The 25,135-nt window shown below is 49.4% G+C and overlaps 1 protein-coding gene across 1 annotated transcript in view; it reads right to left on the reverse strand.

The window, feature by feature from the left end:
* Positions 1 to 2,607: 2,607 nt before the first annotated feature.
* The window catches only part of ctnna1 (catenin (cadherin-associated protein), alpha 1), a 78,726-nt gene continuing 56,198 nt past the window's right edge, over positions 2,608 to 25,135 (reverse strand). The window contains exons 14-18 of the mRNA XM_035519658.2: positions 24,286 to 24,396; positions 21,887 to 22,068; positions 18,098 to 18,203; positions 8,985 to 9,119; positions 2,608 to 5,406 (exon numbers count right to left, since the gene is read on the reverse strand). Of these exons, the coding sequence (XP_035375551.1) occupies positions 5,116 to 5,406; positions 8,985 to 9,119; positions 18,098 to 18,203; positions 21,887 to 22,068; positions 24,286 to 24,396 (825 nt within the window). The 3' untranslated portion in view covers positions 2,608 to 5,115. The remainder of the gene's footprint in view (positions 5,407 to 8,984; positions 9,120 to 18,097; positions 18,204 to 21,886; positions 22,069 to 24,285; positions 24,397 to 25,135) is intronic.

Below are 25,135 nucleotides of genomic sequence, written 5' to 3' on the forward strand. Positions count from 1 at the left end.
CTGCTTCCAAAGCAGCGATAATTCAGCCCAGTACTTATTTATTTATGTGCTTTTCCCATCCTTGTGCCAGAATCGTAAATTTCAAATAAGCAAATAAAATAAATGCAAAGCTGTCAGATAACTTACAGCTGAGGTCATGCAGCCCAGCAAGTTCATGTTCAGAGTGTCCTCCCCCCCACCCGGCCACCGTGGTGGTCTGTCACCGCCCGCCTAGGCGGCTGGTACTGCACTTCCTCCATCGAAACTGTTTGGCGGTCACATGCTGGTGGAATGGAGGCCCGCTCCTTTGCTTCACCTCCAAATCTACATAGCAGATATGAAATGGAACAGGAGGAGTTCAGCCAGCTCCTCCCCTCCTCAGACAGGGCAAAGCCAGCTCAGTACTACAGCGGCACGTCAAAGCGCTTTACGCAGACACGGTAGAAGAGAACAAAAAACATATTACAATGCGGATATGCAACTTGGGAAAAGTTTTGCAAAGGAGATGCAAAAAAACAACAAAATAGAACACCTAAAACTGATTTAAACAGAAAAGAACCTATGAGCTGTATAACGAAGCGAGTTTGTGGGTGTGTGGGAGTTGTGCCAATCGGTGATATTTAGTTAAAGATCCGACGGCTTGAGTATTTGCTCCGCTTTCTTCATTCTTGTGGTTTAGTTCCCCTCTAAAAAAGTTCTGCGTTTCACCGTAGAACAGAGCCACACCATAAACCATTGCACCCAACCCCCGGTAAACCAAATCGGTCGACTTGGTTTTAGATTCGGAACAGCGATTGAAATTAGCAACATGGCCTGAAATGAGAAAGCCTGCAGCCTTCTAGATAACAGGTGGCTTTGCCGTGCAGTCGGAAGCAAGATGTGATTACAGGGTTGAATGTAAGGAATACATTAACATACCGTGTGTGTACACACGCACCCACGAAGAGCAGATAGAGCAATATTGAAGTTCTTGAGCCGATATGAAAACCCATAACTAGACCCGTTGTGGCCCATACTGACAATTATCGGTTATCGTACGCATTTTCACACAAGTTCAAACTATAATCTATATGTGAACTGGAGTAGGTGTAAAACCTGTTAGTTTAAAAATGGATCTTTAATTACTTTTATACAGCCATGTCAGGCAAATCAGACATCAGTTATTGTGAGCGTGTGCTGCTCTTGACACAAACGGAACAAAAATAGTGTCAGTACATTGTTTTCTAACCGCTCTCAAATGTTAAGTGCTGTTTTCTGCCTTGAACCTGTTCAGGTATGAGAAATCCTATGTCTGCAAAATCCCCCAAGAAAAAACAAACATGGCAAAACCGCGGTACTACACAGTCACTGTATCTGATGCTCTGCCTAATGAGCAAACTGTGAAAAAAAACAACACGGAGTCTGTGAAAATTATTGCAAACACAGGTTGCACTTTACAAAAGAAAGCTAACCATCTCTGACATTTTTCTTATGCTACCGTAACACAAATGAGTTCTAAATTGAACAGTTGTAACCTTTTGGAGATGGGAATCTTCGTTGGAATTATCGACCAAAATTCCAATACTTAAGTGATAACAATAACTCTAAAACGGTCCTTATTGGTAGATAATATTACTACTAAATGATAAATGCAGAGACACCTAGGCCCTAGTAGATTACTGAATTTAGGATTTGTTTGAAAAGCTTCACTGGAAGGAGCAGAGGGGAAGTCTATGCAGAGTGCAATATTAAAATCCTTGGTAAAAAGTTACATCTCAATTGCATTAATGACGTAATGAAATTTGAGATCTATTACCTTTCAATGACCTAAAAATAATTAAAACAAACAAAAACATATCCTTGGCTTCCTGTTCCATTGTGATGTGATGACACATGGAGAAAGCTTAGTCATCCATCAACATCAAGTTTAACCTAACCTTTGTAAACCAGGTGATGGAAAAATTAGATGCACCCCTTGAAACTAACCCATTCCTATAATAAGGCCAATTACTCAGTTTTCCAAATGTATCTGTACTGGATTGAACTAGAAATCCCCCCCCCCCCCCAAAAAAAAAAAATAAGACAGACCACGTGGAAGACAATCTCTCCCCCTGGTCCTCGGGTTCATTCTAGGGCTACCAAACCTACAACTGGACTACAATTAGAGAGCAACCCAGCAGCAAAGTCCAGAATAACAGGGCCGGAAGTCACTACTCAGTTGCAGGTAGAATCTTTCCGCAGGGACTGTTGTGTGGTTCAGTGTGAAGGAATGGTCTCAAGTGTTCGTGTGTGTGTGTGTGCGTGCATGTGTTTTCTTCCAACTCTTCTAGCCTAAGTGCATGTGTTGGTTCTCCCACCTCTTCCAGCCTAAGAGAACACAGTGTACAGGCTGCCTTTGCCATAACAGCACAGTGTGTTAAATGCAGAGGTGTCAAATCAGTGGGCGATGCAGGTTTTGGATTCATTCTTTATTTTTTGCTTTGAGTAATTTTACCTCAGGTAAAGGTTAGATTTCCTTCAGCAGTTCTTCACTCATGCTTCCAGTGCAGGATCACCCAGACAGCTGATGGGCTTGCTTTTCTTTTTTTTTTCTTTTTTTTATCTGTTTTCTTGCCCAGTATATCAGGATGTGCAGAAATGCAACCAAAATCCACATATAAAAACAGATTTAATATGAAACGAATACAATATATACAAACTCACATCAGTGAAAGAAGTGCCCCCAATTGCCCCCAATTTCACCTCTAGTAATCATAAGGAAAAAAAGACCCAAGGTTTCCAGAATAAGTGATGTGTAATTCAAACATGCACTAGCCCTAAACCCATAAAATTAACACACACTACTCTTCATTGAGTTAGGCAAATATCCTCAGTCACCCCACCAGAGTTCCACACAGCGTGCTGTGTAAACAACTACAGAACTCAACTACAGGACACTGATGTAAATGCCACAACACCTGATTAATTGTAATTAAAAAGGTTATTACTCACGTCAAACAAATAGCAGTCCCATAAAATGCAGACCAAACCTTCTCCAATCAAGTTGGTATGCAAAGTAGTTTTCTGTTTCAAACAATACATAGAGTAAAAGTGAATCTACTGAGTATTAAAAATGTTCATTTTGAAAGTGAGTGAAGAGGAATTTGTCTTATTTATTGTTTTTGTTTTTACATGAAGTAGTACATGTGAAGGAAAAATACCAAGTTCCAGGTTACAGCCGAAGTGATCAGAGAAAAGCAATATTTTCTTCTGACAAATCTGCTGTTCACAGAAAAGATCACCTCAAAACGATAACATGCCAATGAAAGCAACTCAACCCCAGTCCTGGAGAAAAGAAAATGAAATGCGCAACTCGACCCCAATCATGAGTATGAGTTTGGTTTTTACTCAAGCTGCAAACAAATTTCAACACAATTCAAGCAGACAACAGCGTGCAGCCAACAGTCAGGTTACGAGACCCGGGTGGCGTGGCTCTACTTCACATCCTGCAAGCAAGTGGGAGGAGCCCCCCCCCTTAGCCCACTGGAACTCCGAGACTCCAGCCTGGTCCGTCTGCTCTGAGCGACATGACAAATCATCCCTCACCTCCCACGATGCATGGACGAGATTTTTAAATTCATTTAACGAAGGAAAAAACAAAAACAAAAAACAAACCCACCACCACCTCAAAAAAGGTTCAGCCAAGCGACAACACTTGAATGTGAGCATTGCAGGCGCTGGGAGATGTCCCTCGTCTCTCTCTCTCTCTCTCTCTCTCTAACACTGCTGGCTGCACAGAGATTCAAAGCACTGCTGGACTCGTTTCCCCTCGCAGCTGTGAGAGGAATACTGATGGCCACGGCCGATTTGGGGGGGGGGGGGGCTCGTCCACGATGCTTGGACTCATTTATGGTCCGTGGAGCCCAGCAGCTCTCAGGAGGAGACTTCAGCTGGGGCCCTCTCAGCCCCGCGTGGCCGCTTAGGGTGCGGGGGTTGGCCACTCAACTGCATAAGGAGAATGTTGATTCATTTACATGTGGGTCAGTGAGGAAAGGGGTGGAGGATGGGGAATGCAGGGCCCCCCCTTTCTCCCACTCTGGCTCTCATGAGCCATCTGTGGCCTGACTACTTGCTCCCTGTCAAACACGATGGGGTTCTGAGAGCAAACTCCCCAGGTGGATGTACATCTAAAAATCCAGCCACTCCTGTTCAAACAATTGACAGAGCTGACAACAAACGCAGGTTGGAGTACTAAAAAAAAAAAATTATATCTATTGGAAATAAACTTACTCATATGCTCTTGTACTGTGTCATTTTAGTGTTATTAAAGCAACAGTTAATATAAAATAATTAGCAACATTTATTAGAAGCAGGAAATGCATTGATTTGGTCATGCAATTAAAACCTAAATGTCCATGCACTGTGCCCTCAAGAGTTTCATGTATATAACACAGGAATTATTGCATGTGATCCAGTAAGGCATGTTTGAGTTTGCATAGGTTTGAAATCTGCACTAGAAAACATGGAAGCCGGGATGACCGACACAACAAAGCAATATAAAAGGAATCCTCAATTTGTTTAAAAAAGAAAAATATATATATATACTTCTAGAAGAATTCAGATGACAGGGCACAGAATAATAATAATAAAAAAGGAGTCCAGTTGATTTTGTGAAGGGAAACTGACAAATAAATGACTACTTAAATCAGTCATATGAATCTACAGAGACAGACGTACATAATCCTCAGTGAGTTACTGCGGCGGGGGGACAAAAAAGAAGAAGAAAAAAAAAAAAAAAAAAAAAGTCATTCTAGTGACTAGGCTCTACGGCAGAGGAACGCTCTCAAATATATACCTCCCAAACATGGCAGGCAGTGAGGATCCTCAGAGAGAGAGAGAGAGAGAGAGAGAGAGAGAGAGAGAGAGAGAGAGAATCACCAGTACACTGGTTCCACTGCCCTGCACGATTGGCACAGTGTTTCCAAACATAACATGGATTAATCTGCACACAACAGCCAAGGAGTCGATCGTGTGCGTGCGCACGCACGCGAGTATGTGTGTGAGAAAGAGGGGGAGAGAGAACGTGCACACGAGCGCACAAGCCAACACAGTGCGGGGCAGTGGGTCCGTCAGTACTAGCACTGGGAACCACTGAGCGAACACTGAAGACCGGACTGCTTAAATGCTGTCCATGGCTTTGAATTCGCTCAGAGCCTGAACGGGGTTGATCTGTTTCTTCTGAGAGGACCGCTTCACTTTGTTGGTCTGGCCGTCGTCCTGCTTCTCGCGCTTGACCAAGGGCTTCTTCTCAGGAGCCTTCATCTTCCAAGAAATGGCAGGCATGTTGAGGTTCTGCATGCCCTGGGACTTCTGGTACTTGGTGGAAGCCACGTAGGAGGCTTTGACGGTGGACACCACCGCATTCATCAGGTTCTTGGCAGCCTGGATCAGGGACATGGCGCTGTCCAACTGGAGGACAAAAAAAAAAAAAAAAGGACATACGGGCGTCAACACTGGGACATCCAACTACGTCTATGCACTCTCTCTCGCTCGCTCTCTCTCTCGCTCGCTTAAGGGGACAGGACAAGCATAAGCTTTGGTTCAAACCTGTCTGTAACCCCAGTGGCTTATTACATGACAATGGCTGCTTGAGGAGTTGAGCTGTGGTAAAAGCGGAAAAGCCTGAACCTTTACTGGCCCGCAGTTGGCTGTGACACTTTCGCAGACGGTGGGTCTACATCTTAAAGGTTTACTGCACCGCACCATCAGGTTCACAGTAGGTTACCAATAAAATAAAACCACCAGTGCTGGTAAGCAGGACCTAATGAATGTGATGGATCATCTGCTGGGATTCGGGGTGCAAGTGTCGAGCCCATCAGAGAGCAGAGACCAAAAAACAAAAACAAAAATACGAGGGCCATCCGCTTTAAGGGGATTTAAGGCAAAAGATGGCCGAGAAGACAGACACGGTAAAAAGACAATTGCGGATCAGGCTGGTTGGGTAAGACTAGACAGAGAAACCTGCTTACTACATATTTGGAAGCCCCCCCCTAAAAGGTTGAGCTTCTTTTCTCAAAATACGCGGAAAACAAAAAGGCCAGATCTGAAGCACGTAGTGCTTCCCCGTGCCAAACGTGGCTCTCCATCCGAGTCTGCTTGGGATTTCAGTAGCCTTGATTTCAGATGCTCAGTGCCTCACAGGCACATCTGGATAGGGTACGATTTTGCTGTGGGATTAAGGGAGCCGAATGAAACTGGTGGAGCCGTTCACCATGAAAAGGCAGACTGACTGACGGCAGAAAATCCGATCTCACGGATTCATGAGGAGAAAACGATACAGCTGTGTATGTATACATATACATGTATACACACACATTTTTAGACATACATACATACATACATATATATATATATATATGTATACACACACACACACACACACACACACACACACACACACACACACACACACACACACACACACACACACACACACACATACACACATACACACATACACACATACACACATACACACATACACACACACACACACACACACACACACACACACACACACACACACACACACACACACACACACATACACACATACACACACACACACACACACACACACACACACACACACACACACATACACACACACATACACACACACATACACACACACATACACACACACACACATACACACACACTTTATACAGCTCTCATTCTCCTTTCAGACACACAAAATGTGAAATGTCTCATTACTCACTGCAAGAATCTGCTTGACTTTAAGCACAACTGTAATTACAGACAGCAGCAGGTAAACAGAGATGCAGTCACTAGCACAGCCAAAACACCTGTGCAAAAATTGTGTACAGTGCCAAAGACTAAAATGATTAAAAGGCCTAACTTGGTGGTAGGATAGTCTCTAGAGTCTTACAATGAGAGCGGAGCTCATTTCTGTCTCAACATTCACTCCAGAACAGGGAAAAACGGAGCAGGAATGTGCCGATATACGGTAATACGGTATGTAGCGATATTAAAGATGTAGGATAACGTTATCACTTCAATATACCGTCAGTGCCTTTTAAAATGATGCTTTTTTTTTTTTTTTGCCAGACACACAAATCAGCCCTGCTTTCAACAACCTTTTACGCTCAGTGCTGTGCGGCGCTCGGATCACGTGTCACTGTCCTCCCTGCTGGGAGAAATGTAAACAGACTCGTCGGAGCGCAGCAGGAGGTGGCGTGAACCCAGAACTATCAAAAAGCCTTAAATCAGAAGTATGGAAATATTTTGGCTATAGATAAAATGGAGGACAGGTGATTAAAGAGAGCTGGCAAATATGCATGATGTCTGGGAAGCAGCAAAGTTCCCCAACATAAACAATGCGATGATCACTTGAAGCAATTTAGCCCATTTGAGGATAGCGTGCAACCCCCATTTGAAACAGCAACGACGACGGTATAAATGGTTACTTTTTTCTAACAGTAATGTGTAAAACAAAGTTCTGGCTAGCTGGAATGAGAGGTCTGCGTGTACTGGGTTGGGCTCGGGTCTGTTCTAATAAATATGTAAATAGCTATTAGATGCACATTAATTCCAAGGAATATTCCGACGTACATGCACTTTGTCTATATCAGTAACATCCTCCATCATTAGTAACTAGTTTTGTTAAACTCCCCCTGCTAATCACCAGACATTTCTCTATAGAATAAACACTGGTAAACAGTGAATAAAGAACGAGTGATCCTTGAACACTGGTAGACAAGGATAGAATGATCATAGTGGATCTTCGTTCCGTGGTTGCCAAGTTCGCCTGTATAAATTGCTAGCTAGCTAAGTAATATCTGAGGACTAACTAGCCAAGCTAGGTAGCTAGCCAAGTATTTCTGCAAATAACAAGCTTTAGCGCAACAGCTAACAGCTGTTTAGATGAGGAGCTGCGCTGAAACTGTCAGCTATGGACTCTGTCATCTTCCTCCAAAACAAGAGCTTAGTTTGTGAAGATTCAGAGCTTAATTACTACTAATCTGTAAGACTATCATACGCTATGCTGATAAGCATTTTTTTTTAATCACGTGCTATGCTGATAGGTGTTGAGCTGCGTGTAGCTACTCTTCATTACTAGTACGAATCATTACAATTTCCGCAAACCTAACCTACAGTATTGTTAGTCTAAGATCAGTTTGTATCTTTCACACTCGATATGCTCAATTTCGTGCCTGGCCAAAAGAGAGGAAACAACTGTGATGCTCAGTAATAAATATATCAAGTTTCACTGTAGTCCTATGGAACTTTGAGAAGTTAAATATAATGTCCCGCAAGCATCTTTCTTTAACAGTTACTGTCATGTCACGTTTAGTCTCAAAGTTCATATTAATGCTGCGTTACTGTTTTAAGCAATAGCACATGTTTATCGCCAGAGATGCAAGCAGCTGGAAAGCCTGGATTTCAGAAAACTAATGAAAACTGCTGTGGCACTACTAACAGTGGTGCTGTACAGAAAGACGCAAAATACAATTAGTTTGTTCTTAATATTTTTCCCCTGTTAAACCATGATAGATGTTTGAATGAGTACATGCGTTGAGGAGAGGTGTTAAGCTGCAATAACGGTTTTACAAACCGAACTGTCTGCTTCTGGCAACTTGCTTAAGGACATTCTACACGCACACCCACCCACCCACCTGAGGTGTCTGAGATTTAGCGAGTGTGTATTAGAGGAAGGAGCGAGCGGTGGAGCGTGTAATGGGGGCGGGTGTCAGGTCAAATGGAAAACAAAAATGAAATGACGTAGTAACATATGGAACCAACGTTAGGACCTGCCGTTCTGCACCCAGAACAGGCGGACGCATGTAATCAGAGCCTTCACCAAGTGACTGGTTCAGCAAGTAAACTGTAGAAAGCAATTACGAGGATTATGAAATAATGAATGACATCTAAGGCACACGCCACAAGGATAGAGATGAGTTTCTTTGAAAACCAGAAAAATAAAGTCCTGGGATCAAGAACTCGCACTGTAAGAGCAGACTCACCCCGGACACCACCAGTTCTCCTCCAAGGTTCTGGACCTCCGCCTTCACCTTACTGCAGATGTTGAGCTGGTGGCAGTAGAGAGCGATGCGCTGTAGGTATGCCAACAGGTCCTGCTTGCACGTGGAATCAGGGCACTGCAAGCAGAGAGACACAGATAGTGCGGGCGGGGTGAGAGAGTAAACAAACCCAACCAGACATGCCAACACGTACCCACATTAATACGCGAGCGAGCTGGCTCCCTGCAGACGAAAGTGCTTCAGCCGGCAGTCCTGGCTCTGGCCTGGTGAGTGGCAGCTTCTGATCTGGCTAATGACATTCTGATACCTCCGTTGTGCCCTTGAGCAAGGGACTTAATCCCAGACTGCTGTGGGGGCACAGTCCCTAATGCCTGTCACTCTGGGCCAAACTGGCCCAGCTGCGCTACTCAACCACACTGCTACTGCTGGTACTCGTGCTGCTACAAGGTGGTGGTAAAAATAACAAAAACAACGCGAGAACTAGAGGCAGAGGGTCCGGTGCGACTCCCATCACACCGGGGAAATATGGCCAAGCACCTGGAGAAGAATGCTCAAGCCCCCGAGTCAAGCACGTTTAGCAGATCAGATCTCCACAGCGCAGTGTGTAAATAGGTTTCTCGTTTGCAGGTGAAGACGACGAGAGCCCCCGTTCCTACGGCAGCGAGCATGGACACAGAACCCCGAGAGAGGGCTGCCCGCCGAGGGGCCCAGCGTCGTCTGTCGGAACGCATCCGCTCTCCCCTCGGACCGAGCACGTCCGCTCTCCCGTCCCAAGATGGCCGGCAGCTCTGCGCGCAGAGAAGGGTGCCGTGGACAAGAGCTCAAAACAGTCGCCCTCTTGCTGGAAAGAGAATGTGGCCTGTGAGGAGCAGAGGTGCACAGACCTTTCCTTTTCGCGGCAGACAGGAACGCACAGTCATCGCCGCTGTACTTGCGCCCAACTCACCCTTCCAGCAGATGGAGAAAAGGCTTCACCTTTCAGGAGGCGCTTTCACTTTTAGTAAACGCGGTCGTGCCCAAAATACCAGGCAGCCCTGGTCTTGCTGTGTAACGGCAGAAGCCCACAGTTCCGGCAGTACAGTGTTTAAAAAGCACTTAAAAACACCACCACAGACAGGATAAGAGGACGCTTATTTATAATTTAATCAAACAGCCACCCAGCTGGGCCTTTAGTCCATCTGACAGATGCTTGCTGGGATGAAACGTGTGTGTGGGGGGGGGGGGAAAGCCCATTTTCAGCGTTCGGAACAAGGAAAGGCAAGCTTAAAGGAAAAGTGCAGAGACTGCATATGCATAATTAACTCTGTGAAGCGTAATTCAGCAATCTTCTTCCGGAACTTTCTGAAGCTGATACAGAGGCGAGAAAGATGGAGGCAGTGGGGGTGCATGTGCACAGCAATCAGCCAAACGAGAGACAGTCCACATCCAGAGCTCCCTTAAATACGATCAAAATACATCAAAGACTCCAGGTTAGAGGCACATACTTAGCAGCCTGTGGAGCTTGGCGGGATGGAAGGGGCGCCGAGAGACGGGGTCGGCGCGCCGAAACAAGGCTGGGCTCGGAAAGTAAAGGCCGGGGGTTGGGATGGTAACCGCGTCATGCCGGGGATTGGGGTGTTTATAGGGGCAGCAAACATGGGGCTGCAATGCATCCTGCAGATGCTTAAGCTGTTTAACCTTAGCACCTGGGCCTTACCTTCTACACCATGCTTTATTCACCATCAGAGAGAGACACTATTATATATGCCCCACACTGTTACTATATTTTTATTACTAATTTGGTTTTACTGATCTTAATTATTTTGCTAAACACAACAATTAGAACCATCATAAACATGATAATCATAAACGTCATAAACAAACTATTTCCGCGCATGTTCAGGTACAAACTATTTGGTTTGGCAAAATTGTACCCGACACTGTCATACCAATAAAGCTGCTCTGAATTGAATGGAAATGAATTGAGAGAGAGATGGAGAGCAGCAGACATGTATTAAACGACAGAACTACCTCATACGTCATGCCGACTCCAGGACTGGCATTTGACCATTTTATCTCTCAAAAATTGTGGCTGTTAATTCTATGGGCTTGTCATGAAGCTGGGAGGGTTTATGACTGAAATTCCCTTAACGACATGCAAATGGCGACCAGGCGCCGCCCCGCCCCTAAAACGTGTGGAAAGAAAAGGGAGCACGTAAATAAGTAAATAAATTTTATAAATGATGGCCTTTACAGTCTTCTTTATCTGGTGACATTTTTACGCTGCATCATAATGGCAGAGAAATCCGTCAGCGGCCAGACCGAAGCTTGCTACTCACAAACGTGTTTGATTCCTGCCGGGAAGCAGAGACCCGGGAAGCCTGCGATGAATCCGGAGCAGATCACTTCTGCTAATACGGACGAGCAGTTAGCCTCTCGGTCTGGGATCCGGCCCCGTTGCGGGAGGGCTTAGCTGTGGCTGTGTTTTCGCCATCGCCGAGAGCCTGGCACTAGGCATGCTGGGAGTTGTAGTCAAGAGTGCAGTGAGCTCCCTCTGCTCGCCTTCATTTCAGTTTAAACTCGAGGGATTTTCCTGCGACTCGGTCCAAGCGATAAAAGCCGCAAAGGAGCGGTGGGGAAGGCCTTCGGGTTTAAACCACGAGCAAAGCCAACTTGTCTTAGTTCTGTTTGATAGCTTAACTGCCAGGCTGCATGGCAACCTTCGCAGACGGCCCTGGGAGGACACGGTGATCGCTCTGGTCAGCGGGCATTTAAGGGGCCAAGCGAGGAGCCGGCATGGAGAGGCCAGGCCGGGTGGGCTCACTGCTGTTCTAATGCCCAGTGTGATTGGACAGCTCGCTGCCCTGGCCCTGCCCTCCTGAACACCATGGGCTGTACCATTCCCCCCCATTACCCGGGGGAGCACAAATACAAAACCACTAAATTAGACCAAACACTGTTACCATCCTGCCCGTGAGACAGAGACAGGGAGGAGATTAGGGGTGAGAAAGAGGAGAAAACAGAGAAAAGAGCGAGAGGGGGGATATAGCGGCAATGGCAAAGGGGGATGCAGAGAAAAGAGATAAAAAGAAAGGATGTGTAGAGAAAGATCTGAAAAAAGAGAAGCGTGAGAGCGAGGGAGCATGTGCGGAGGAGGAGAGGGGTTAGTGGAGGATGAGAGCGCCCTGCTGGAATGCGACGTGCCCAGCCTGCCGATGATGGGCAGGGCTGCAGACGCAGTGCCGCGGACCCTTTCAAAGTGCCACTCGTGGGGTGGGGGGGGGGGGAGCTCAGATGCACGGCTCACCCGCACAGCAGCGGAGCTGCAAAGAGGGACACCCCGTTCCAAGCGGCGAGGTCGGCGAGGGCACAGATGGGACTCGCTGTGGACTGCACGGTGCGCATGGCACAATCTGGGTGTGGAACAGCAGGAGGAGAGAAGGACAGTGTTCGGACGGGGAGGCAGGACAGGGCGACCTCCTCTCCCCTCCTATTAAGAGGTGCTTTACCCAGACTGCCACTGGCCTGGTTTGAGAAGGTGAGTGGCTCCACCTCGGAGACCGTACAGATACGGCACAGGAACAGGACTGCTTACTGGGACCTTACAGCTAAACACGTTAGTCAGCTTCCAGCATGTATGAGTGCGCACGCACGCACACACGCACAGACTCACTCTGGCCTGAAAGCTCCCAGTAACACAGAGTGACTGGATTCTAATAACAGACTGGATAATACGCGGTTCAGGGGCGGTTTCGGATCGGGGAGCCATACTGAACCACTTACCCACAATTTACCTCAAACATATTAGACTTTGCCTCAGACAGATTAAATCTAGCAAAAGGCTAAAAAAGGCTTTTCAAAAATAATACAGCAGTGACAGGCTAATTTAGCCGCCTTAATCAGCGGCCAGGCAAGCAGGCAATCTCCTTACTGTAGCTTTACACAGGAAGGGGATAATTGTCTGGGCTCTCTAGTAATCCGGATGGCTGTTCAGAAAAACTGGCCACTGTCGCACATGCCGGAGGGAAGCGACCCACCTGGCCGCTGTCTCACACACCGGAGGGGAGCGACCCACCTGGTCCGTGCGTGCATGACAGCTGCACCCCTTCCCTGCACCTGCCGACTCAGTGAGACAGCCCAAATCCCAAAATGCACTACCTTGGAATGATGCAGCCCAATCCCACAATGCACAGCTTTAAAAAGGGAAGAGACTTCAAATGATTAAAGAGCAATCCTCAAATCTCTGCAATAACCTTTTTTGACTGGCTCAACATATCTGAAGCGTCACTGAGGGGTCTTAGACAGTAGAAAGGGGAGTGGAGAGTGGGCAGGGGAACGGCTTCTCGACCGGATCAGCTGTTTCCTGCACTTCCTGTGTAGCGCAGGCTGGGAATAGAGATTGATTTTTACATTTTTTATTTTTTTTTTAAAGTGGTCTCTCCTTTTTCCTTGGCTCTGAAAATTCCTTTTCAGCTACATAAATAAGTCATATGTGCTGTCAGGAGAAAGTAAACGTGTTCAGCAAGAGATGAGGCCTGGCGCTCATGCTCTGGACGATTCAGGGTTCAGTGATCCTCTCTACATGCTGCGTGTGAGGCTGTAATGAACTCCTGCTTCACAAAAACATAACTCTGGTGGTGGGCGGAGTGGCACTGGGCAAATACTCCGGGTTCAGAGCCTGCCGTTAAAAAAGATCAGGCCGGAAAGTGAAAGGGAAGACAGGTGGCGGAGGAGGGCAGGAAGGGCGTCCGTGCCCCGGTGGTGGAGGAGGGCAGGAAGGGCGTCCGTGCCCCGGTGGTGGAGGAGGGCAGGAAGGGCGTCCGTGCCCCGGTGGTGGAGGAGGGCAGTACCTTTCTACAGGGAGCCGTTCCATTGAGACCGTTACACCAAAACGGTGCACCTGCAAAATACACACCTCTACCTCACAAGCCAGGTCAGATGTGAACCCGTGTCTCGAAGGTCAACGATGAGAAAGATCCTCAACCCAGCTGCATGAAAACAGCAGCAATTATGCTGTTAAATTAATTAAACCACCAAGAGATCGCGTTGTCTCATCTACAGCTGGGACAGTTCTCATAGTAGTGCTACAGAACTGCGGAAAGCTGGACTGGACCCGGGCTCTTCATCTTGACTGGAGGAAGATGGCGGTAGCTGTGGAGTCAACACAATTTCACCTTGTGACTTCGCAGTGCTCCGATATAAGGCACGCCGGCTAAAGACACAATGCCGGGGAGGAGTGTGGGGAGGAATGAGAAACTGTGTCTGACCCAAAAGGAGCAGGGGCAAGGGTAGAGCACATGAGCAAATGAAAACGAGAGGAGGAGGCGCAGTGAGAGTGAGAGAAAGAGAAAGCAAGAGTCAGAGCAAAAAGACAGAGGACTTTGGTGAATTGATCCTTCATCACAGCCTTGTAACTGCTGTCTGGTGCCCGCATGGCCAAGAAGGTAGTTACAGGCTGAGCATTACTGGCACGCCAGCAGTGGACACGCTTGTGGACACAAATCCAACCCCCCCCCATCCGCAAAGGAGAGGCATACTCGCGCAACAAACACGCTTGGTGATCTGCATTCAAATCACTTTCTCGCAACAGTGGAGTACCTGAAGCAGCTAAAGGACAATTTTAAACAGAACCCAATATCAAAGTATTTCTTTTTACAAGATATAAAAGATTCATCTGTAGTTACTTTAACAGACAGTCTCCTAATGTCCAAAGAGTACAGAGAGCATCTCCTCATGTAGTTAATGTGTTTTATATTGCATTTAAATGATCAGGCAAGCACTTGGGTTTTGGAGTGGGCTGAATCTAGTCACCATGGGCCATAATAATCAATCAGGGAGAAGTCTGAAACGGAGCATTAAGACTGTGCCCCACCTCCCCCGAGTGTTTAACCCTGCCAATTACCCCCGCTCCTCAATGCCAATGGATTAAACCTACTCTTAAACGGCCCAATCAGAGCCACCGTCTCTGCTACGTTAAGCCTGCGCTTGCAGAACAGTCACACGGGGATGTTCTCTGACGAACAGCAGGACAGCTGGCCGTCTGGCCCCTGCCACTACAGGCCGCCCGGGCCCTGCCCCTTCCGCAGCAGCAGGACAGCTACTGCTTGGGCCGTGTGAGTGCTCAGCCCTGTGGCAGGACGATGGGTGGAGGCAGCTGGGGAACGGGTGGAGCGCGGCGGCCACGGCTACACCGCGCCACCAGTGCAAAAACTCCAGCTGCACTGGAACATCTCAAGCAGCTTAAGCCGTGGGGCAGGGGGGACCGTTTGTTCCACACGTGGGCTTTAATTAAGGGACCCACGGACTGTCTGACCCAAAGGGGGAGGGGGGGGTTGCACAATATCGCCATGACGACACACTCTGACTGCTCTTCACGCTGGCAAGTTTAAGAGAGCACAGCACGAACCGGCTAGCATGACAACAAATCACCACCACCACGGCCATCAGGCACTAATGACGAGGCCCACTTCTGGAGCTCTTCAGCGTCCCATCAGCCAGCCCAGATGACCCTGAACTTCTGGACGAAGTGCAAGTGGCCTTAATAGCTGGCCTCCCAGTGGGAAAGCGCCGCTGAGAGCTCCCCCCCAGATAAAACTCCGCTCGGAACGCCGGCGATCATCATTTCCACCGTGCGCCGAGAGCACGCTGGGAGGGACGCCGGTGTATGTTCGGTGCGAGCGTGTCTCTGTAGCCAGCGTTTAATTAGAAACTCCCCACACCACTGCCCACGTAACCGTGCGTTTAAACCCTGAGGAGGGAGCTGCGAGAGAAGCCAGCCATGCAGCCAAACAAAGGAAAACAAACAGGAGCAGTGCAGGACGCACTGGGGGCCAGCAGGCGGGCGAAGGGATTTAAACCCGAAAGCACCGCAAGGCTCAACTGTCGGAGATGCGCCTGACTCGGCGTGGGAAGGGATTTGCAGACCGTCCCGCATGCTGCGCGGGAGATGTGGACAGGGACGATGAGGTCCAGGCACGCTGATTGAAGCCAAAACACAGACAGATACAGGGTGCATGCTGGCGTCCATCATAACGAGTGTGTGTGTGTGAGAGAGAGTGTGTGTAACAGCACCACCTGCCGAAATACACACACCTGACCATGCAATAGCACCGTGCGGGTGTAACTTTGGAGGAGGGGAATATTTATGGTACTACAACCTGGCCCGCTTATTTACATTCTACAGCTCTAGTGGTCTGCGTTATTTCTTTAGTATCTGGTTCTGAAGCCCTAGAAGGTACGTCTTTAAATACAGAATCACCTGGCCCAACATATACACACATACAACACGCAGAAACGTGTGTGTGTGTGTGGGGGGGGGGGGGGTTGGGGTGGTAAACTAACAAGAAATAAAGTGCACAAAAGAAAGGAAATGGATGAAGGGAAGCTAGACAGCAATACCCCCACCCAAGAGATGGCTGTATGATAGGCAGGTACGCGTCTGCAGCAGAGAGTTATGACGAGGCAGGCGGCGCAGATAAGCGGGGCTGGCCAAGGCAATAGCCCTCCGTCGGGTATTAGGTCGAAAAGCTTTGATGTGACGGAGAGAGAGGGGGGGGGGGGGGGGGAGAAAAAAAAAAGAGAAAAAAAGAGCGAGATTGAGCGTGAGGGACTCCCGAGTCCGAGAAACAGAGAGAGGGCATGAGCGCGAGGGGAGAGTGGAGAGAGAGGAAAGGAGGGAGAGCGCGAGCTGCCATTTCTTTGGACTGTGATGATTCATCTCTGTAGGATGACTTCCTCTGCTGTCCAGAAAGCCGTTTGTCACCGACTCACTCGCACAGGCAGGTATGAAGAGCTCCTAAATATAGACCTGTGCAAGTGAAACGGGGAAAACAAGCTGACGCCTGCTAATTGAGCTGCTAATTAAGGATTAATGGCGCTAGAGGCAGCGTGGGCCGCTGAAGTTGTCCGTCCTCGTATCTCCCCCTCCACATAATGGTGTTAGGAGGAGAGATCCAGGGGCAGCAGAGGAGCTGGGGCCCCTGGGGGTTGGCAGGGGCCCGGGTGTGAGCTTGCTCAGTTGGCACTCTCCCCAACACGCTCGCCGGTGCGGTGCTATTTAGTTGCTGCGCATGCGTCCACTCGAGAACCACCATGGTGCTCCAGGTCGGGCCTCTTTCACCGCTCATGTAGCGCCACACACTGTCGCATGCTTAACAAACGGGAAGCGTTCGCAGGCCACGAGCCCCGTAAACACCCTCGCAGGTTTCGCTAAACCGCACTCGCTCCAAACATCTCAGAGTGCGCTCAGCGTCATGCTCGTGGAGGGTCAGTAAGGGCGTCACTGCAGGTCACCGGTCTTTCTGGGTGTGCGTCTGCGAGTGCAGGCTCAAAGGGTGCGCTAAATAAAAGACAAAACCGTGCAGCAGGTCTGGAGAGAAGCCTGCTCTTTATGCTAACAGACCAACGGGCCAGTGCAACACAGCTACAATGTAGGACATTAGGATGACGGTACGGTAAAGGAGCAGTGCTCGGGAGCAAGATGGACGAAGGTGGAGGCAGTTGTATGTGGATGCATGTACATGTGCCAGCACGTACATGCATGGGCCCCCGTGTGTGTGTGTGTGAGAACAGGAACAGGCATGTGTGCGCACATGAAAGTCTGAATGAGGTTGTGCCTGTGTATAGGAGTGCATATACAGTCAAAGAAAGTGAGTGTGTCTGTGAGACCATATGTCTGCCACGGCAGTGTGAAAGTGTGAATTGTATGTGTTGATATGCATGTCTGTGTATGGGCAAAGTCTTCATACGTTTGCGTGCTACATGTTTGACTTGACACAAATGTGTGATGCTATGTAATATGCTAATTAAATGTGGCTGTGTATGGACTGGTGTGTGGGAGGTAACTTGAATGAACTATGCTGTACTGAGGTGTGCGTGTGTGTGTGTGTGGGTGGGATGTTGCGGATCAGTCGCTTTGCCTGTGTGTGCGTGCACAGACGTACAGTTGGCTTCCCAATGTGCTACACTGTGAAAGTGGTGTGTGGTGAGGTTTTAATTAAAAAGACACAGAGACATGCATAAATGAGAGGGTGGGGGATACAATACAACACTGGGTCGCCCCCACCTCCACCCAGCTCAGGGACGGACCCAGACCGGGCAGCAGGGTTGAGACTCACCTGGTCAGCGATGGTGCGGCCCAGTTTGTCCATCCTAGAGCCGGCCTCCGCGATCTTCTTAGCGGCACTGATCACGTCCGATGTGTTCTTCAGTGGGCCCTTGCCCCTGAAAAAAACACACACACACACACACACACACACACACACACACACACACACACACACACACACACACACAGTGTGAGCACCCCCTCGCCCAAACATGCATCTCGTGTTCAGTCGTGTAAGTGTAAGACATTGTGACTGATCAGTGGGAACCCGGTTGCTGCAATGGCGAAGTGAGAAGTGGGACAAACCCTGAGGACGAGTGTGTGTTGAGCCGGGCAGACACCCCCCCCCGACAGATGGCATATGTCCTCTGTGGTCCCTCCCACTCCTGTCAGTCTGATCCACTCCCCGAGGTCACTGGCCCCCCCTGCCCCGCCCATCGTTCTGACATCAACCAGGCCCTCCCTCCGCCTAGCGCCAGTGCCACAGCAACGAACCCCGCAACCATTTACCAACTCGGCGTCTCCCGCGAGCAAGTCCAGGATGCAGTTGGCAAGTGCTTTGACCTGGATTCAAAGGCGCTCTTTTCCGGCTATGCTCAGGCGACCCTGCCCACTACAGATGGAATTCTGCACCCTCCTCCTTGCCCGCTCTGCTCGAAAGCTGACATTCCACCCCCACCCCCCCCGTGCTTATTAAACAGACGCCCTAACCACATCCAGAGATTAGGTGGTGCTACACTGCTGGTCGACGGGTCCTCCTCCACGCATACTGACCATATTAAAGCCATGGACTTGGTCCATTTTATTCCCCTGATCTGACTAGGCTGGCTGGCATGCAGTGCCTGGCTCTCGTGCACTCAGTCTAATCACACCTCACACGTTTGAACAGAAAAGAAAAAAGAAAAAAAAAAAAAAAAAGAAGAAAAAAAAAATCTATACTTACTTCCCATGTGACACTGCAGGACAACCCCCCCCCCCCTTTTACAAATAACACCCACCACCTCTGACCCCGGGATGTCGCTAGTCAGTATGATGGTGAGGCAGAGTGACGACAGAGACAGCCTTTGTCCGTCCATCTGCCTCTCTGTCCATCTCTCCCTGTCCTTTGTCTCTGTCCATCTGTGTCCTTCTCTGTCTGTCAATTTCCTCCTCTCTCGGTCAGTAGCCCCCCCCCATCTGTCCATCTCCCCCTCCTCTCTTCTCTTACGGTTACTGACCCATGGCCAGGACAAGGTGACTCCAGGGAGAGACACTCCAGCTCCGACTCGTTTGTCAAATTTACATACCACTGTCACCATGCCAATGGATTAGCCATTGCTGCCCAATGCACCTGGGGGGTAGTCAGGGTGTGTGTGTGTGTGAGTGAGTGAGAGAGAGAGAGCCATAGACAGGTGGCTACAAAACGTGACACACAAGCAGGCGGCACGTTTCATTCATGAGCGGGGTCAGGGCAGCTGCTGGCTAGCGTGAGGTCTCCGGCTGGCACTGAGACAAGCTCCCGACGCTCAGGAGGGCCGTTTGCTCGCGAAACTGCTGCGCTGAGCCGCTTCGACGCCGTTCATGACAGCTGGGAAACCTCTCTCACTGCAAGACCTTCTCTCAAAGTTAATGCATACCGGAGCAGGCTAACGGAGACCATCACGCACACAATGCACAGAGGAGCAGGATAATGCGGCCAATATCAGATGGTAACCATTAAAAGACTACAGCAATTAACACTGGCTGATACAAGCATATAGGTTTTAGTGTCTGAATAAAAGGTGGCAACAGGACGTTAACAAGGTATGGCGAGCATTCTGATATATTCATATAGTGGGAATTGCCAAATTGCAAATAAATAAATAAGATGAAAAAGACAAAATAAATTTTCTATTGGTTTTTGATGAAGGCCTTGCCCAGGATTTGTCTCGCGTGCTAGAGCTCAATGGATGTAGTGCACACGAGGTCATTTTCAACACCAGTAACTCACCTTTGGCAACCTCACTGTGGATGTTTAATTCAATTCATTACCAATAATCAATCAATTAACCAATCAATCTCATGCAGTCGCTATTACACAGACGTAGATGACACAGATCTCTGGCTAACGTGTCCCAGCCATGTGTCCAGACGGGGGTCCTCTGCGGCTCTCCTCCTGTGGCAGTCAGACCACGGCCAAGACCGTGTACTTTGTGATTTAACGACAGAAAGGTTCCTGAAATCAATTTCCCTCCACTGCATTAACCTTCACACGATGGCCCACGTGAGGTCAGAGGAGGACAATCATTTGGTGTGTGCATTGAATTAACTTGCGGTGACCTTGCTGTGAACATTTCTGCAGATGGTGAGCTTCAGTTGTTGCCTGTTTGTCTTTCTGTCTGTCTGTCTCCCCCCCCCCAGATACACACCTTTGTGCAAACAGATGCACTATGACCTTTGTTTTTCCATGTTTGAGTGTGTGTGACTGTGGTAAAGGCGGGGGACACTGGTTGTGTGTGTGGGTGTGAACGGCTCCCCAACCTGCAGCGGAAACTGCACTGAATTCTTCTGCACAGACAGAGTGGGACGCCGCCCCATGGTGACCCACGGCAGCGCAGAGAGCAATCAGAACTGGCGGCGTCCGGTTGATTTACGGAGGGCCGCCGGCCGATTGGCTGTCATCCTGGCCTCACGTCCTGGTGCAGTGCTTGGTGGGTGGATGGGACAAGCTGGGAATCAACGTTCCAAATGCACGTGATTGGCCAGCGGATGGGCAAGCGCAGGCAGGTGCTCCTGAGTTGTAGCCCGCCACCGCCCCCCCCCCCCACGGGCAAAACTCGTAGATGAGACAGAGCGATAGTTACTGTACAGTCAAAGCTGTCTCATATTGGTCAAGGGTGTCGTGCCCTGAGGGACAGTGAAGAGAGGAAGGGAGGTGGTAGAGGGCACACACACACACACACACACACACACACACACACACACACACACACACACACACACACACACACACACACACACACACACACACACACACACACACACACACACACACACACACACACCAGATGGCAGGGACTCGACGGCAGTTTCCTTGGTCACACCTAAACGGGATCCCACCTCCACCCATGACCCAACTCTCCCTCCCCCCCCCCCCAAGCGCCCCCCCCAGGCCTACTTTAATAGTTCATTTCCACCAACATTTACCGTCATTATAAACACCTGTGTGGTGAAGCCTAGAACTTGCACTGTGGGTGTGAGGACATTTCTGAAGTCCCACAGTTCCCGCCGTCAGCACAGACGGTGACAAGGGACACAGCGTGGGGAGGACGTAGGGCATGCGCATGCCCCCGTCTCTCACCTGCTCGCTCAGTTCCCCTTCTCTGCCTCACACACACACACCCATCCACACCCACACACCCCTCACTGACGCAAAACCCCCCTCCTTCTTTATCAGCCATCACACACAACAGATACGCCCCCAAAATAGCCCGGGTTCAACGCAGGGCGCAGAGAAGCCCACAGCCCACTGCACTGCTCACAAAGGCCCGTACACCATTAGGGATGAATTGTGCGTGGGACTCTACTTGGGTTCACCAGCTGATAAAGGGCCATGCAAATGAGCAGCAATTCCAGCAGGCTTGGGGTGGGGGTGGGGGGGGGGGGTCTGGATGAGAACAGGGAGCCTGGCAACGTGATTTTGACTACACACTCCCATGCGAAACAAAAAAAAAAAACACGCACCCAGCCAGAATGCATTGCCAAGAGAGAGAAAAACGCCTCTGTGCTCAGTAGGTGCAATGTAAATTAGGCAAGCGTGGAAGAGTGTGTGTGTCCTGACCTGGTGAAGTCAGTCATCTCCATCATGATCATGCACATCTGCTTGGCCAACACAATGATGTCATTTCCACTGTCGTCCCACTTGGACACCTCTGCGTCCAGTTTGCTCTTCTCCTCCTGGAAGCTGGCCACCTGCTCAGCGATCTTAGCCTTCTGCTCCTGGGGCAACTGAGCCATGATAGCCTACACACACACACACGCACACACAGCCACCATTAAAACACACCGGCACATGCATTGAGAGATGTCTACCTGACTGGCACAGGAAAGAATCGCGATGGATGATGTGCGTTTGGCTCCTGGGAGTTAGTGGTTAGTCTTAACAAAGGTAGTAAACATTCGCTAAACATAGCGACTCTTACACTCATTTTAACGGGTATTCAGTTACCGCATTAATTACTATTACTTGTGAGTCCGCTGTTCTGTAAAAGTCGCTTCAACGTGGTGCAACATTGTGATGACCAAAGCGCTTCCTGCCTTGTAATGAATGAACTCTGCTGCCAGGACCTGAGTGCAGTACTGAAAATATACAGCCCACAAAAGCACATAAAAGACTAAGTATTATCTTCCAGGGCTTATAAATGAAGCGATGGTTGCGAAAATGAAGCATATTTTATCCTTTTTATCAAAGAAACTAAAGTAACATTACATGAAAAAGGTTTATTTTGCTGCAAGGACTCAACACTCCTTAAAATGCGTATTCATCAGTTGGCATCAATGGCTCAAGTTAATCTACAGGTACGCAAGAAATATAGTTTTCCATGTTACGGCAGAGACACTCCCCCCCAACCCCTCTGTCTTTCTCTCCCTCTACAATGCTCTTCTCTCTTTCCGGCCCTTGTACGTTTGGCTCTGCGGCAGGCAGGGCAGAGAAGCTTTCTGCTCTGGACGCGTTGGGGCTAGGGAAGAGCTTTATGCCTGTAAACGCCGCATGGGTGCAGCAGCCCCATCTGCAGGGTTTCACTACTCAAATCCCTTTGACAAGAACGCGGAGAACCGTTCCGGAGGCTGTAGGAGGCAGAAAATCTACTTCGAGCTGATAGAACTGCCTTCGTCATGTAAACCTCTACCTAGCTGTGCAGGACAGAGGAGCACCAATGCGCTGGTGCTAGTGAGCTAACAGGGACTCCCACACTGCTGCTAGCAGCAGCTAACCGGAATTCCCGCCCGAAGGCGCCCGTCGAGTACGTTAGGAGGCGCTCAAATGGGCAACACAGGACTAAGGAAAGGCTGTGGGGCGTGGCAAGATGGGGTCAGAGGTCGGATCATGGTATGATTTCAGTGACCTGCACTGAAACGGAAGGTGCTCATGGGCACAAATAAACACATACACAAAGAGAGCCGTGGTATCTGGGTTTGGAGTGCGTACTTTCAGAGACTTCAGGCTAAACTTCTGGACCAGGGGAGGCAGAGGTTCAGGGAGATCAAGTCACAGCTTAGGCCAATTATCAACTATCAATCATCAACGCTCTCCTTCCAAAGCAAAGGGCAACTTGATACCGAACTGCTCCCAGCAAGACACCCGGGCGCACGCGCGGGACGAAGGCTTCACCCAAAATGCCAGACTCGTACCGACCCAAGGCCATAAAAACCGTCTGGGGCCTGGAGGACACGCACTTAAAAAATAACCAAGAAACCTCAAAGATCTCCTACTCACGTCATGAGGCATCAGCATTACCAAGGCACCAGAGGAGACGTACGTGTGTGTGTGTGTGTGTGTGTGTGTGTGTGTGTGTGTGTGATCAGAGAGAGAGAGAATGAATGGTGTTGACAATTATTTGGTACAGAACCCTAGTGATGGACTGCTTCTCAGCTCCTCGTGTAACCCTGTCCTCTGAGCGTTCAACACACTCTCCGTGAGCAAACCATTCAAAGCCTCACAAGAGCTGGGAAAATTGCATGTAATGCGTTTTAACATAAAAAAAAAAAAAAAAAAAAAAAAAAAAAAAAAGGAAACGCTCCAAACGAACGAGCGGTGCCTGTTCCCTCTCCGCCCGAACGAGCAATGATTAGCGCCCTTCATGTTTCAAACAGCTGGGGCAGGAAACGCACCTCTGTTCTTAACTCCTAAGATGAGGGCCACCGCGTCTCAAAACGCAGCCGAGCAACCACCTGCCCAACCGTTAATGGGCCCAAATTAGCACAACACCTTAGGAATTAGGGTGTTTTTCAACAAAACCGAGAGGAATGGAAAACTCTCAGCCCTACCGCATACGTCCCCGATGCCAGCCAGACTCAATAGTTCTGCCACGTCCCAGACCACTTTTCAACTATCATCCATCTGAGAAGCGCCACCTTTGTATGGTAACTTTTGGTTCTGTGTGCAGTCTGGTTTACGGTTACTGGTAGGCAGAGGGCTGGTCGGTGGGCGTGGCATGGGGCAGTGCAGGAGTGTCTCACCCGGGCGCTCTGTCCGGCGATGAGCTGGTCATCCTCTGTCTGCACGCTGGTCCGGCTGCGTGAGTCAAAGTCCTCCGTCTCGAAGTCCGAGTCATCCAGCTCCTCTGGGGTCTGCCGAGGGAACAGGAGGAAGAGGAGGAGGAGGAGGAGACGTTGAATAGAACACCCCAGCGCTCTGCCAGGGGGAGAGGGACGGAGAGAGGGGCTAAGGAGGGCTGTGAAGCGGAACAGCCGTCTTCTGCCGTGCCGGCCTCGGCCCTTCCCTCCCCCCTCTCCCGACTTCCCACGCTGAATGCCAAGTGCAGCACATAACTCCGGCGGCTTATTAGTATGCACTCTCAGGCAGACGCAGCCGGGAGTCAGCTCACACCAGGAAATGGGGGGGGGGGGGGTGAGAGAGAGAGAGAGAGAGGGGGGGGGGGGGGGGGGATCCCTGACAAGAAAATCCTTTTCAGCTTGATACAGAAGAGGAGAGATGCAGGCAGATAAGGCTGTTTTATCGGTCCGTGTGGCTGCTCGACTGTCTACAGCGCTCGTTTAGGGCCAGATGTGGTGGGGGCTCGTGCCGAGGAGTCTCCACACGAACCCACCGCCTCTCCAAACTGGGGCGGGAAGGGACAGGTCTGTCTCAGACCGGCCAGGATTAAAGAGCCGGTCCGTCTGGGCTGGTCAGCCGGGCCCCCGGAATGGCTGCCGGCTCTGACGTCGCCGTTAACACACGGCTGTGCATTCTCACATGTGAGAGAGCTCACGAGCTCACGAGCAGCTAGACAAGAATATCAAATCTAGCCGAGTGTGTGATAACACATGAGTTTATTAAAACGCTGCTAATTAAAGCATCATTCTCAAA

Source organism: Electrophorus electricus, chromosome 4 (assembly GCF_041902795.1).
Source record: "Electrophorus electricus isolate QZ-2024a chromosome 4, ASM4190279v1, whole genome shotgun sequence".
Classification (NCBI taxonomy): Eukaryota; Metazoa; Chordata; class Actinopteri; order Gymnotiformes; family Gymnotidae; genus Electrophorus; species Electrophorus electricus.